This window comes from Aethalodelphis obliquidens, unplaced genomic scaffold (genome assembly GCF_003676395.1).
Source record: "Aethalodelphis obliquidens isolate GAN/ISIS:26980383/991018 unplaced genomic scaffold, ASM367639v1 scaffold17, whole genome shotgun sequence".
Lineage (NCBI taxonomy): Eukaryota > Metazoa > Chordata > Mammalia > Artiodactyla > Delphinidae > Aethalodelphis > Aethalodelphis obliquidens.
The window spans coordinates 9,754,984-9,769,920 of record NW_020837961.1 but is presented as its reverse complement, the minus strand read 5'-3'; the positions used below and the strand labels follow the sequence as shown (position 1 = coordinate 9,769,920).

The 14,937-nt window shown below is 34.3% G+C and overlaps 1 protein-coding gene across 2 annotated transcripts in view; it reads right to left on the bottom strand.

The window, feature by feature from the left end:
* The window catches only part of CCSER1 (coiled-coil serine rich protein 1), a 1,259,722-nt gene that overhangs the window by 408,628 nt on the left and 836,157 nt on the right, over nt 1-14,937 (bottom strand). For both annotated transcript variants that reach the window (XM_027116919.1, XM_027116920.1), the window contains one exon: nt 2,577-2,621. In XM_027116919.1, coding sequence (XP_026972720.1) covers nt 2,577-2,621 — 45 coding nt within the window. The remainder of the gene's footprint in view (nt 1-2,576; nt 2,622-14,937) is intronic.

Genomic DNA, 14,937 nt, shown 5'->3' with positions numbered 1-14,937 from the left:
TTTTAATAATATTTACCACTTAGCTAAATAGTATATTAATGCCTGCTTCGATTTTCCATGCATATTCTAACTGTTGTCATGATCTCAAATGGTAAATAGATATTTTAATTGATGCTTCTTAAGCCTTCTTATAAATATTTGGTAAGAGGCCCTAGTGTCACATCCATCAACACCTACTGGGAACATCTGTCATTTGAACTAAGACAAATTAATTCATTTTAAGAGTAATCATTGTCATTCAGTCTTCATCAATCACAATATCATTAGAATGAAAAATTCTAAGAGGATGCTTTGAGTAAGAGTTTTCCAAATCCACACACTTCAATTTAACATAATCAGAAGTATATTATACATCTTTGTAACACATGCATGTAACAGAACACAGCAAATAGGAATCAGAAAGATACCTGTCACAATTCATAAGCAAGAGAGATCAGATCAGGAAGCTCTTAAGAAGGAATTACACTCTCATTTACAGATCACTTACCACTGAGACTTGAGAGAAGTGTCCACAACATAGTTCACCTAATTATCTGATACTTCTCTGAAGTTTCTTACCACAGAATGTATTAGACTTTACAATCATGGGGAAAACTAAAGTGAGTGTTAGGCTGGATAGAAATATGCCCATGTAACCCAGCTTCATTTCCAGACAGGAAATGAAGTGGTTGTTTTGAATTTTAATAGTTGACTTTTACTTTCTATTCCTGGATTGGGGGTCTCAAGGGAAGACACTACCAGGCTATCATTAACTGGATGATCTTACCTCCTTCTCAATTATTCCACTAACCTCAGGGAGGAGGCCCAAATCAAGGTTGTCCCCTCTATACAGATGTATATGTTAAATTGTAGGTCATTAAAATTTTGACCTTCACACAAACCATAAAATATGTTCAAGAAAATTTTTTTTAATTTAATATACATTATTGACATGTTCCTTACCCACAAGTGCATTTGTAATAAAAATAAAATAAGAGGAAATGAAAAACTAAGCAATAAAATTTAACAGCAACTCTTTTCAATAAAGGTCAGTCATTAGGCTTTTAAAAATAACATGAAAATCTACAAAATCTTAATCTAAAAAACGACTTTTGCTACCATTTAGCAACATCATCACATGGGTACATGGACTTAAGTCTCCCCTCTTTAGACACAGTTGCTCTTGGACTAGGATACAGTGGTGAGAAGCTGAGTAATACAACCCAAATTGAATGTCCTCAAAGGCACTGAATCAGCAGAAATAAATGTGGCAGTCCTGCTTGGGTGTGAACTTTCACTTAGAAGGTGATGAGTTAAGTCTCTAAGTAGATCCATTTTAGTCCCATCTGAGAGAAAGTATTTGCCCTCACAAAACCTGTAAATGGCTCTGAGGTCTTCCTTACACAGTACATAATTTTTCCCACTCTGCCTTTACTGATGACCACGTCCTTTTTACCTTGCTCTCCTACATCATGAAAAATCTCAAATATAGATAAATCTATCTATATTTCACGTTCTCCAGCTCTTTTGCCAGTGTGAGCCTACTGTTATGCATCCTTCAAAAAGAATAGATTCTTCTGGATGGAAAATAGCAAATAAGCAGAAAGACCCTAAATGACAGGTTTACAAGGAACTAAAATGTCAAATACTAAAAACACTCAACTGAAAATTAAAAGAGCAAGGAAAGAAGGGGCAAACACCATGTATTAAATACAGAAGAAAAATGTTTCTACAGAAAGAGAAGCCACAGATAGGGAGGAGGGTTACATTTATTTTCTCATTTTATAAGACAAAGTATCTTCACTTTTGCCCCCAAATTATATAAATCTCACCAAAAATAAAATTACCTTTTGGGCAACAAGAAAATATTGATTTACTGAATTAAATATCCCACCATCCCCCTACACCCAACAACCTGAGTCACAAAGTAAAATAGAGCATTTACACATTTAGCCTGGAAAGAATTTTAATCAAGGTGAAGTTAAGCCTGTACATTAGAATTAGAAAATAATATGCATCACATAAACGATATGGTATTATGTTTGATACTATTAAAAGTTTCCCTTCCTTATAAAGCATCTGGGATAATAATTAAAGGAAGTTTTAGAATCAGTAGTCTTACCAGGGCAACTTCATACCATCTAAAATTGCACACACGCCTGGTAGCATTTGCCAATTTTCTTGGATAGGAGAGTGAAGAATCCCAGATGACATAAAATGTTTCTGTTGCTAGAATTATGCTAATTTCTCAATCAATCATTTTAAATATTGCATGTAACGTTTGCTTAAAAAAGTTTTTTCTGCCCTGTCTAGAGGGCCCTACTGCTATAAAAATCTATTTTAACAGAAACAACACTTGCCTAACCAGAGACCTGGTACTTTCTTCAGTTTCAGAGGAGCAGCACAAATAATACATTTACATAAATATGTATAAAATGTGGTTTGGCCAGAGTAAATAAGATGTATGTTATCATAAATCCTCTCAACCCATCCCCGTTGTCATTAACATCCTCAGCATCAGTCAACATCAACAAAAGCACCGCAACACTGTAACCATTTTCTCTTCTTCCCCCTCCCTCTCCCTTAGACTTTCTTACCTCTCTCCCTCCTTGTACTGACTCTGGTCTTTTCAGGTTCAAACCCTGAAAGAAAAAAAAAAAAAGAAAAAAAGGAAATATATATATATATCTCAAAATAGATTATGGATGGCAAAGAAGAAGTAACTAATAATTAGTACTAGTGCAAAGATTTTGAAGTGAAAAAGAATTCATTTAACAGAGAAGATCTGAATGTACATGAATATCTCACACATATGACAATATATCTGAGTAAGTCTCCAAAGGTGGTACCAATGCACTTCTTGCTAAATCCCAGGACCATAAGTAAAAATAATTGCAGCATTGGTGATTACATAGGAAATATTCAGGATTTTTTCTCGTGAAAAGGACTTTCTTCATCTTCTATTATCATAACTGCTTTCTACACTAAAAGGAGAGCGATTCACCTTAAGTCCCCAGTAAACACTATGCATAATTAAATGGTAAAAGAGTTCATCTTTTTCTTAGCAGGCCTATTGCAAAATATGCTTGTGGCACAGGAGTCTGTCTGTCCATCTATCTATCTTCCCTGGAAATACTGCTATTGAGAAAGCAAAATAATGGGAAAAAAATTTTGCCCCCCTCTAAACATGATAAAAGTTTCAATTCCTGTTATTTTCCATACTGTAGTAGTTTTATATGTGGAAGGAACTATATGAAAATTGCAATAAAATGTGATCTCACAGTACCCAATTCTTCCTTTTTACCTTCCTTCATTTTTGTTACCTTTTATTCTCTTTCCCTCTATCTCTTATCATGTCCTTTAATTACTTTACAATACATATTTATTGTATATGTACCGTGGGCCAGACACCATGCTAGATATTGGGGATATAAGTAATAAATAGTCCTCAAAGTTTAGGAGATCATTGACTAGACACACAAAAGTGAAGGTAAAACTTCAGGAGAATGATGTCAGGTATACAAAATTTTCTCTGAGCCTAAGATGAAAGAGGCTCATTCAGCCTTTGAATGGGCAAACACACAAAGGACCACAGAGGAGGAGCACATCTAAACAGTGGTAAAGGCTGAAGAGGAAATGCAGAAGATGAACAACATGCAGCAGTCTGAACACCTGACTACTCAATGTATGGTGACTGGACTTGTAGCATACCATCACCTGGGAACTCACTTCTAATGCTGACTCCACCCAAGACCAGCTGAGCAAGAATATGTATTTTAACAAAATTTCCAGGTGATGAACATGCACGTTAGAGTTTGAGAAGCACTGCACTAAGAGGTCTAGGAAAGGCAAGTGGTTTAGTTGGCATATGCTGTGAGTTGTGCAAAAAGGAGCAGTGGGGAAATAAGGCCCAAGAGTTGACCAAATTGTGAAGTCTTTCAACAGCAGGAGTTTCGGGCTTCCCTGGTGGCACAGTGGTTGAGAGTCCACCTGCCGATGCAGGGGACGTGGGTTCGTGCCCCAGTCCGGGAGGATCCCACATGCTGCGAGGCGGCTGGGCCCGTGAGCCATGGCAGCTGAGCCTGCGCCTCCGGAGCCTGTACTCCGCAACGGGAGAGGCCACAAAAGTGAGAGGCCCATGTACCGAGAAAAAAAAAAAAAAAAAAAAGAGTAGGAGTTTCGACTCTTCTTTAAGCAAATGCTTACTTCGATAGCAGTCTTTGAAAACGGGAGCGTATAACATATCAAGGACAGACATATATGAGAATTTACATATTCTCATAATTTAGTCTTGAACCTACATCTTATTTTCTATTTTTCCTAGAAACACTATCAGAAGAAAAATGGAAAGAATACAAATAAATATTGGGATTTATCTTTACCATATTTTTTTTATCTGCCTCTAAATTACGTGACAGAGATTTAGAAACCTTAACAATTTTTCACATTATTATGAATAATTTTGACTTAAGTTAAAGTATTTTTCTATTTCTGATGAAAATCTAAATAGCACATAACCTTAAGTATATACTCTACATTATCTCGATACATCGGGTAAGAAATTGACCTGTAAGACATATATACTAGACTTTATTGTATTTTTAGCTTTATATTTTGGAATTTAAGAAAAGATTGTAACTGGTTTTTGTTGTCACATTAAGCTGCAGATTTAGACTGTAATATAAGGAAAATATTCATAAGATAAAGTTTTTTTCATTTGGTGACAGCATTTATGCTTAAAAAGGCAGAAGATTATTAAGATCTGAAGAGAAACCAGAGTGTTAATGCTTAAAAGGTTTTCAAGTGGTTTTTAAATTTTTACCTCCTATATAAAACATTTCTTGAATTGTTTAGATGGAAACATATGAACAAAAATATTAACTGAGTCCACTTTGTCTTTTTTTTTAATTTTTATTTCATATTGGAGTGTAGTTGATTAACAATGTTGCATTAGTTTTGGGTGTACAGCAAAAGTGATTCAGTTATTCATATGCATATATCCATTCTTTTTAAAATTCTTTTCCCATTTAGGTTATTACAGAATATTGAGCAGAGTTCCCTGGGCTATACAGTAGGTCCTTGTTGGTTGTCTATTTTAAATATAGCAGGGTGTACATGTCGATCCCAAACTCCCAGTCTATCCCTCCCTGCCACTGTCTCCCCCTGGCAACAATACGTTCAGTCCACTTTGCTTTAAAAAATAGACTATTACTCTACTGACTCTAGAAAAGTCTCTAGAATCAACCTGGCAAACAGTTATTCTTGTAAATAAATGGCAGCCTGATTTCTGAGTTTAGAAAATTATCTACATTTACAGGATACATCTTGAAGAGTCTAAATTTCACATGAAATAAGATATAAAACAAAATCTTAGAACATTTCTTAAACCTGGCAGTGTAGGCTAAAAAATTCTACAGTGGCATTCATGCTCATAACTTTTAGGATTTGGGAAACTGTAATGATGTGCTTCCGAATTTAGACAAATGTGGGCTTAAATCTTCAGTTTGTAACCTTCTTTTGTGTTCTAACAAATTACATAACATTTCTCAACCTCATCATTTTTTTAGTTGAAAACTAATAATAAATATAGTAACTATATCATGTGGTTGCTATGAAGATTAAATTAGATAATATGTGTATAGCACTTAGCAAAGGGTCAGACACAGCACATCCCCAAACAGTAATTGTTATCGCCTCTTCGTATTCTAATTTTTATTATCATTATTATACTTATATAGCACACCTATATATAAATTTGAGCAAATATCCTGATATTGTGCCTTTCATTTGAAGGATGCAAACTGTCATGCTTTGCTTTAACTCCTTGACATATTTATACTTGTAATGGTGTTTTGAACTTCTTGTCTGTTAATTCTATCATCTGTCATTTCCAGGTCTGTTTTTATTGACTGAATTATTTCCTGGTTACGAGTCACATTTTCCTATGTTTTCTTATGTCCAGTAATGTTTTCATTCATTGCCAGATACTGTGATTTTTACTCTGTGTAGTGCTAGATTTTGTTTATTCCCTTAGAAGGGGTTAGGATTGTTTCTGGCAGATGGTTAAGTTACTTGTGGGTCAGACTAACCCCTCTGAGGCTTGCTTTAAAAACATTTGTAGGATGAGACTGAAGTAGTCTTTAGAGTTATCTCTGTTACTAAAGCTTGACCCTTTTGTGCTCTCTACGGAACATTCCAAGTATTCAATGAGGGTTCACTACTCTGGCTGATGGGAATTCGAAAGACTCCCAGACCTGTGAAAGCTCTGGGAATTCTACTTAAAGTTCTCTTGTAATTATTCTTTTCCAGCACTTATTCTTTGCCTAGCCTTATCAAATTTCACTCTACATATGTGAAGACTGTTATTGAAATAAAATTCTCAGAGTAACACCTATGCAGATTTCTGGAGTTCTTCTCTGTATGTTTCCCTCCTTTCTGGTAATCAGTCTTACAAACGAAGCTGCCTTGTTCTCTCCAAACTCAGATCTTTGTCTCCTCAACTACAAAATTTAAAGACCCTGTAGTTCTGACTGGGCTGTCCCTCCATGTACCATGGTGCAAAAACTGCCTCCAGGCAGAAATCTGGGTATTGCCAAGACTCTCTCTGTTTTCATTTTCACAGGTATTATAGCGCTTCCCTGTCTGTTTTTTAATGTGTGAGTTGTTTTATATGTTTTGCCTAGTCTTCTAACTATTGAATATTACAGTAGGAGGGTAAGTCTTATAACTAGTATTCTTTCATGAACAGAAGCAGAACTCAAGGTAAATATTTTAAACTTATTTTTTTCAAAGGAGAAAGTTGAAGCTTACAAAATTTAAATTATGTGGTCTGAGTACCAGAGCTAGTGAGTACAAAAGCAAAATTTAAACCAATATATTAAGAGCCTAGATACCAAGTTCATTTATTCATTCCTTGGTCAAGTTTCTTAAGTTCACACCAGTCAAAATCTTTAATGTCTTACATACTTATGAACACAAATTTATCATAACATGCAACTCATGCCTGAGTCATGATGATTCTTCAAGGCAACACAGTGATTAAGAGGAGAACTTTAAGAAGAAACATACCTATGTGGATGGAATAGGAGCTAGACAGTCAGCATGCCAGCATAGATATGATATACTTTATAAACTTGGTCATAATTTAGGAACCAAATTATTGAAACACCAATCTTGAGGTTGAAGAACTTAGTCAGAGAATCTGACGGCAAGAATTTGGGACCCATATGGGCAGAGGATAATGAGCTAAGAGGATTTCCATATGCTAAAAGGGCTTCAGGCAAGAAGGTGTTTCAATGGAGAAGTCAAATCGTTTACTGTATAATAAGATTCACTAAGAATTCTTGAGGTATAAAGCCCTAACCAATGGCAGGAATTAGTACGAATCCTAGAGTAACATTAAACCTTCAAGTTGGAAGTTCAGGTGGCTTGAGTGGGGAAAGCTGTTAAGGGTGAAATGTCAACTTAACTTCCAGCTTCTGCTAGGAAAACTACAGCAATCTTGAGTTTTGCTGTCTCTTATTGATAGTAAATTGGTCAATTTACTTGGAAAGATCAAATCGTATTACCATCCTAATTAAACAAGCAATAACATTTACGACAGAAATTTTTCAAAAGAAATATTAATCTCAAGGAAACAAAGCCCCTTTTCAGCCCCTTACACATATACTACACAATTTTCTCATTTTAAAATTAAAAAGTACTTAGAATTTTCCAATTTTGTGTAACCTCCACTAAAGCATATATTGAAATAATTCAGAAAGAAATGAATGTTTTAATTCTATTCACTGAGACAATCTGACTCTTAGAAAGACTTGAAGTAGACAAGGAACAGTAAAATTACTTACGTCCATATAGATACATCTGTACGCTGGTTGACTCTTAAAATTAATACAAGATTTATAAAATTTTAATTGGTATAAAAACCCACTTCATTACTCTTAAACACAAATGCAATATTTATTCATCATATTTTCAGAAAATCATATCTGAAAGTACCCAAGGAATACAGTTAAGGAAAATGTATTTCCCTTGTTACACATATATTGTCACTGTAGAGTATAAACTCTTTGTGTTGATCAAAATTAAGCCCATGAAACCTAACCAAAATGTTATAAATTGTAGGAAGAAAAAATTACCCCAAAGCAAATATACTGCAATGTGCTAAATTAAGATAGTTTAGTATGCCTTAAAGGGAAAAATCTATTAACTGAAAAAAATTGAATTTTCTACCAAAATCTCTCTTGCAGAACAGGATTCAGACACCTGTGTGAACACCCCCAGTAACTATGCTAGGGTATGAGGTCATCTCTGTCTAAAGTATACATAGGGGGGAGATCTCCTTTGTAATGATTACAAATTCTTCCCAAATTGCTATCATGTCATAAAGATTTTCCCTGCTTCCCTATAAACAAAAAGTGAGAAATATTGTATCCAGTACCCCTAGATTTGGTTGCTTTATTTTCCCAATATGGACCACTATAGAATGAATAGATTTCATTTCTAGCATTCTGGAGATTTCATTGTGATAATTTTCTTAACTGTAGAAGGTAGTTATGATTTAACTGGAAAAAAACAAAATTAATTTTTAAAAGACCTCAAATAACTGTATGGCTTTTACATTTAGCCTCAGCTTTGGAGATACAAGAAAGAACTAGAAGGAAGTTTAAATAACATGTAGTTCAATCTCTTCATTTGACAGATGAGGGGGCTCGCAGCAGGGAACTTAACTTACAAGTGGCAGACTTGGGGCTTGAACTCTAGTCATTGGGTCCCAAATCAAGGACTAATTATTACCAGTTATAAAAATAACTAGTATTTCAGGGGTGATCTCTGTGTGTCAAGCACTGCTCCAAGTGTCTTCCCTGCATTAATTCAATTCTTATGATAATTCATGTTATTGCAGCTATGGTATATGGCCCCCAAAAGAATGGCAAGAATGTTGTTAAACACTTCTGGCCTTCCTGCTTCTTACCACTACATTTCTTCTTAAACAGTGGTATCATTTTGGGAAGAAAAGCACAGTCTTGGAAGATGAGAACAATGTTCAACTCTGGGTTTTGGTCCACCTATCAAGAAAATGATGTGGGAATGGAAGGATATAGAGGGCTGTACTGGATGATCCCTGTAGAGCTTTAAAATCTAATATCTGTGCTATGTTTTAATTTTTAAGACAGGCAATCTGGTTCTCTTACAGGTTCTTGCTATGCATTTTTCTATGTTGTACGGCTTCGTGGTGAGACTGATGAAACTATTCAAGAAGGTAAGAAATCCCAATGAGTTTGAAAACAGCCTGATAAACCTATTGTCAACCTTGTTCGGTTCCTAAATCCTGGTTTTCTTAATTTGGATATCTACTTTTTCATCTATCAGCTTGCTGCACAGACTTTAAATTCAGTGTCAAGTTTCAGTTATATTGCTGATAAAAAAATCTTTAGTTGTATATGTGGATTTCTAACCTTAGCCGTATCTAGGATTGATTTTGTAAGTGATAGTATTGAGATGTGTGACTAGTTATAGGTTTACAGAATAGACTCATATACTCAGAAACTTTCCCAAGGCTGCTGAACCTACTTAAAAACTCCAAGAATTCACTCTTATGTATAATTTCCAGTCTTCCTTTAAAGTTAATGAACATAGTTTAAATATTCATTGTGAGTCTCATCTCTTTTTTAGCCATTATATTGGAAAAACTTTTTTTCTTATACTGAAATTATGTCACAGAGAGATTTGTATTCGCCTGTTTGAAAATTCTACAGTTCATCAGGATTTGAGCTAAAATCCATCCAAAGACAAAAACAAGAGCCAAATGTAAAAACTTATCAAACTCTGTTTTTCTTTTTGAAGTTAGTCATTCTAGTCATCTTTGATACTCTATACCATAATATCTGTAATCCATTCACTGGAAACTTTGAATTGCTCTTCATTTCCCTTTTTAAAAACCAAGATATGTCATTGTTTTCAGGGACTCCACCATTCTTCTGACATTTTAAAAATGGAAAATCATCCCATATTTGTAAAATAATGTTGTAACTATATCACAGGATACTTCTAAATGTACACATATACATATTACAAAAATGGTATACATTTGTTGAATTTTTACTAGATGACAGGCATTATGCTGAGCACTTTACATGACTTATTTTTTAATTCCTCACAATTATGTTGCAGATATCACTACTAATTCCTATTTTGGGCATCGGGTCATTGAGGCAGAGAGGTTAATTAACTTGCCCAAACAGACACAGCTAGAAGGAGGTGGAGTTAATTACTGAACCCAGAGTATCTGATTACAGAGCTCCTTTTGCAACCACTACACATAGTACCCTCAAAAAGTAACTATTACTTTATGTCTTGTGTGTATGAGATGAATATCTAATATGAATTAGATCAATGTGTTTAATAGATGAATGAGTAACCCATTAGTTGAGTAAACCTAATCCCAGAATTATATTAAAGTTCACCTAAACCAAGTTGTTTTTACATATTGAAGAAGTAAATGCAAGATAAATTCTTGGTTTCGAATTCATTTAGGATTTGGAAATAACTGTGAGAAAAAAGTTAAAGTAAATGAGATTGGATTCCAGAGTTCCTAATTTCTTGGAAAGAAATGTAAAATTCAACTGAAATACTTCCTGGGACAGACAAAGATTAAAAGGAAATTAATGTAACTGTGTGGGCACAAATAACATTTCATAGAGTTTGTCTGTGATTATCATTGCTCTAGGCTATCTTAAATATTAAACAAGTATAGTACCTCTACACCTCCAGTTTTCTAGAAGTTCTCATCTTGGTATACTGCATAAGTTAAATTTCTTCTGCTCCAGGGACTTGGGTTCTCATTTTTTATGAGCTTATATACAATGAAATTTGCCCTGCAACTAGAATATTCCCAGTATTTCTGATGTTCATAGCTGGGTGGTCATTTGTGATGAAGGTGTCTTTTCATTTCCGATATGAGACTAATCAACAACATAGAATTTCTACTATGCTTTTAGGTAATATTATTTCTGACAACCTCCATCTTTTATTCTAATTCTTAAATAGAAAGTGAAAGACATAGTTTCAGAAAATAAGTAATCCCAAATATTGCCAGTGAAAGGTGTACTGCTTTAGAATCCCCTAGTGGTGGTAAACATCAGGCCAACTGTGAATTTAAACAGATATGGACAGGATTAGCACCTAATGTGTGGGATGCGGCATCGTGAAATATTTGAAAATTTATCCCTTGATTAGGCTAAGCTAATTGAATCATTAATCTGTTTAGTAAGCTGTCTTTTATATTCTTACTACAGAACATAAAAAGAGAGAATGTACTAAAGTAGTTCAAGAGAGAGGACTAATAGACAAAATATGTTTATCTATCAATCTATCTGCCTATAACTTCTGATTCTACCTCTTTCTAAATCCAAATCCACCCCCATCACTCTTTTTTTTTTTTTTTTTTTTTTTTGTGGTACGCGGGCCTTTCACTGCTGTGGCCCCTCCCGTTGCGGAGCACAGGCTCCGGACGCGCAGGCTCCGCGGCATGTGGGATCTTCCCGGACCGAGGCACGAACCCGCGTCCCCTGCATCGGCAGGTGAACTCTCAAGCACTGCGCCATCAGGGAAGCCCTCCCATCACTCTTTTACAGAATCTGGTGCTCTTGATAGTCCCTGTCCACGTCAAACATTCTTCTAACATAGACTTTTGGACCAGGTGCTCATCCCAGCGGGAACTCTCTCTAGATATCTGCATGTCCAAATCTCACAGTTTCTCAAGTTTTTGCTTACATCCTACCTTCTCAGTGAGGTATACTTTATCCCCCTATTTAATATTATAGTCTACTGCCTACTTCACTTCCAGGGACACTTACAATCTTTTAATATACTGTATACATTTATTATTATAGTATATTACCTATCTTCCCACATTAGCATTTAAGGGCTAAAAAGACAAGGTTCAGATCTTTGCTATGTTTTCTAAATTATCCCAATTGTTCAAACAGTGCCTGGAGCATGGTAAGTGCTTAGTAAGTATTTAAATGTTTGTTGAATAAGTGCAAATAGTGCATTAGGTTCCTGCTTCCATTTACATGGCAAGAATATATTTAAATAATTTTTTCCTCCACTATCAGATTTTGGGTGCAGAGAGTAATAACAGAGTTCAACTTATTTGTACCAGAATAAGATCTGAATGGAGATATTTTTAACTACTTCCTTTGATCCTTGTGTTACCAAATTTTTGCCTGGGCATATTTTGAGGCACTTTTAAAAAAAGTCGAGCAATAAATGTCCATCAACAGAGGAATAAAGAAGATGTGGTACATATATACAATGGAATATTATTCAGCCATAAAAAAGAATGAAATAATGCCATTTGCAGCAACATGGATGGACCTAGAGATTATTACACTAACTGAAGTCAGAGAAAGACAAATATTATATAATATCACTCATATGTGGAATCTAATTTTAAAAAATGATACAAATGAACTTATTTACAAAAAAGAAATAGACTCACAGATTTCAAAAACAAACCTATAGTTACCAAAGGGGAAATGCGGGGAGGAAGGATAAATTAGGAGCTTGGGATAGCATACACACACTACTATACATAAAATAGATAACCAACAAGGACCTACTGTATAGCACAGGGAACTATACTCAATATTGTATAATAACCTATATGGGCAAAGTATCTGAAAGAATCTGAAAAGAATGAATATATATATTTGTATAACTGAATCAATTTGCTGTATACCTGAAACTAACACAAAATTGCAAATCAACTATACTCCAATGAAATAAAAAGTCAAGCGAGCAATTAGGAGTTAATAAGTAATAGGATATCCACTTGCATTTTTTGTCTTTCAAAAGCAACAAAATGAGTTAAGTGTTCCCCTTATTAATTACTTGCCTTTTAAATATGTCTATTAATTTGAGTACTGTGGCTTTCATACATTTTAAGAGGAATAGGTTGTATCTTTTATTATTTGTTTGTTTTAGCTAAGCAAAGAAATGTTCTAGAAACACCTTAAGACTCTTAATTCCCAAGGTTTCTAGGTACAGGAACATTTGTGTGCATGTTTTGATTATATAGGGAAAATAATTATTTTAGCTATTAAAATAATTTGAAACCAAATCATCCATCATCCTTTTATTCTCTAGTAGTCATACAAAGGCTATTTCTTTACCACTGATGTAACTCATAAAAAGCTTTCTTCAACTCAATCTTTCAGGAGGAAACTCTCTCTTTCAGGAGAGTTTGAGATTTCAGGTAGAGTTATGTTTAAATGTTATATATTCTAAACTTGCCATCTTATTAATGAATAGTTTTTCTTATTCTTCTTTCCCTTTCACTCTCTTTAGCTATGCCATTTCTTACAAGGAACCTTCTAAAAGAACTATCCCATCTCCCCTCCCCCCAAGTCTGGTGCTAACACATTTGTTCACCCACACTTACACACAAAGAGATCTGGGTAATGTCAGGCATTTTAGCAAAAGAAGTTTAAAGGACTCTTGAATACATTGGATTTGAGGGATTAAAAGGACCACCATCCTTATAATGAATACTATTAATTCATATAGTTAAAAGAATCTGCCCAAAGATACCTAATTAAATATTATGGGTACAGGTTTTCCACTTTACGTGCCAACCTTCCACAAGAATTATCTAAAGCACATAACTGATACATTTTCAAAGACAGCTCATTATCTTTCCCAAAGCTTTCTTTGAATCTTTATTGCTAATGATGTCTTGCAGATGACATTTAGAGTTGCTATTTATAACAACCAACAAAAATGCTCAAATGCTTTTGGGAGCTTTTCACTATTAATCTAAATTTTCATCCAAAAATTCTTTGAACTCATGAAGATCTTCAATCATTTGAGCCTACCACTTTCTCATTCAGTTTCCCTCTAATTTCCATCTTTTTCAGCATAGCATCCAAGGAACAGGGTTATCATCAGGCTGATACACAAACCTTTCACCTTTTTGATCCTTTCTTCCTCTGTTGTACTTCCCTAGCAAAGCTAAACTCTGATATCATCTATATAAGGTATAACTCACCTAATAACTAACTATGTGTTGCTGGAGAAAAACAGAGTGTTGTGTTTAAATTTATGATCACAAATTTGAAATTTGCTCTCAGCATTTTCTGAAAATCTGAATCTTTACTGCTTTCAACGTTTTATACCAGCTATTACCTTCTTGTAATCATCTCCACCCACAATCTTCATACGTTTATAGGGTTACCTTCTTGCCACTACTATATTTAAAAATAAATAACCAACAAGGATCTATTCTATAGCACAGGAAACACTGCTCAATATTCTGCAATAACCTAAATGGGAAAATAATTTGAAAAAGATACATGTATATGTATAACTGAATCACTTTGCTGTACACCTGAAACTAACACAACACTGTTAATCAACTATGCTCCAACATAAAATAAAAATGTTTAAAAATAAATAAAATGTTCATTTACTCTTTTTTTGTAAATATGGTATTAACATATAGACACTAACATTTGCAATTCATTCAGAAAAAAATTAATTGAATAAATTCACTTGTTCCTTTTTCTCACTGACCTTGGGATATTACTTAAACCTCAGAGATCACATTTCTTTTTCAGGAAAATTAGAAAATTGGACCAGTCCTAAATATCTCTTTTAGCTCTAAAACACTGAAATTTTCTGTTCTTCTAGAAAATTGTTTTAAATCTCTCAATTTTAATATTTGAGCTTTGTTATCTAATCAGTTTCAACTCAAGAATTTTATCAATAATTGTGGCCTCTGCCTGTCTCAGTGCTTTTCTTTAAAAATCTCCCTCAACTGTTCTAAGAGCTCTTCAAAATATTAAACAAGTAACCAGTGCCAGCATAAGTGCATTTTTTAAACTTTGCTGTATTAATTTATATTTTTAATAATTACTACCTTGTAAATTGGCATAGTTTCCAGCATATCCATTT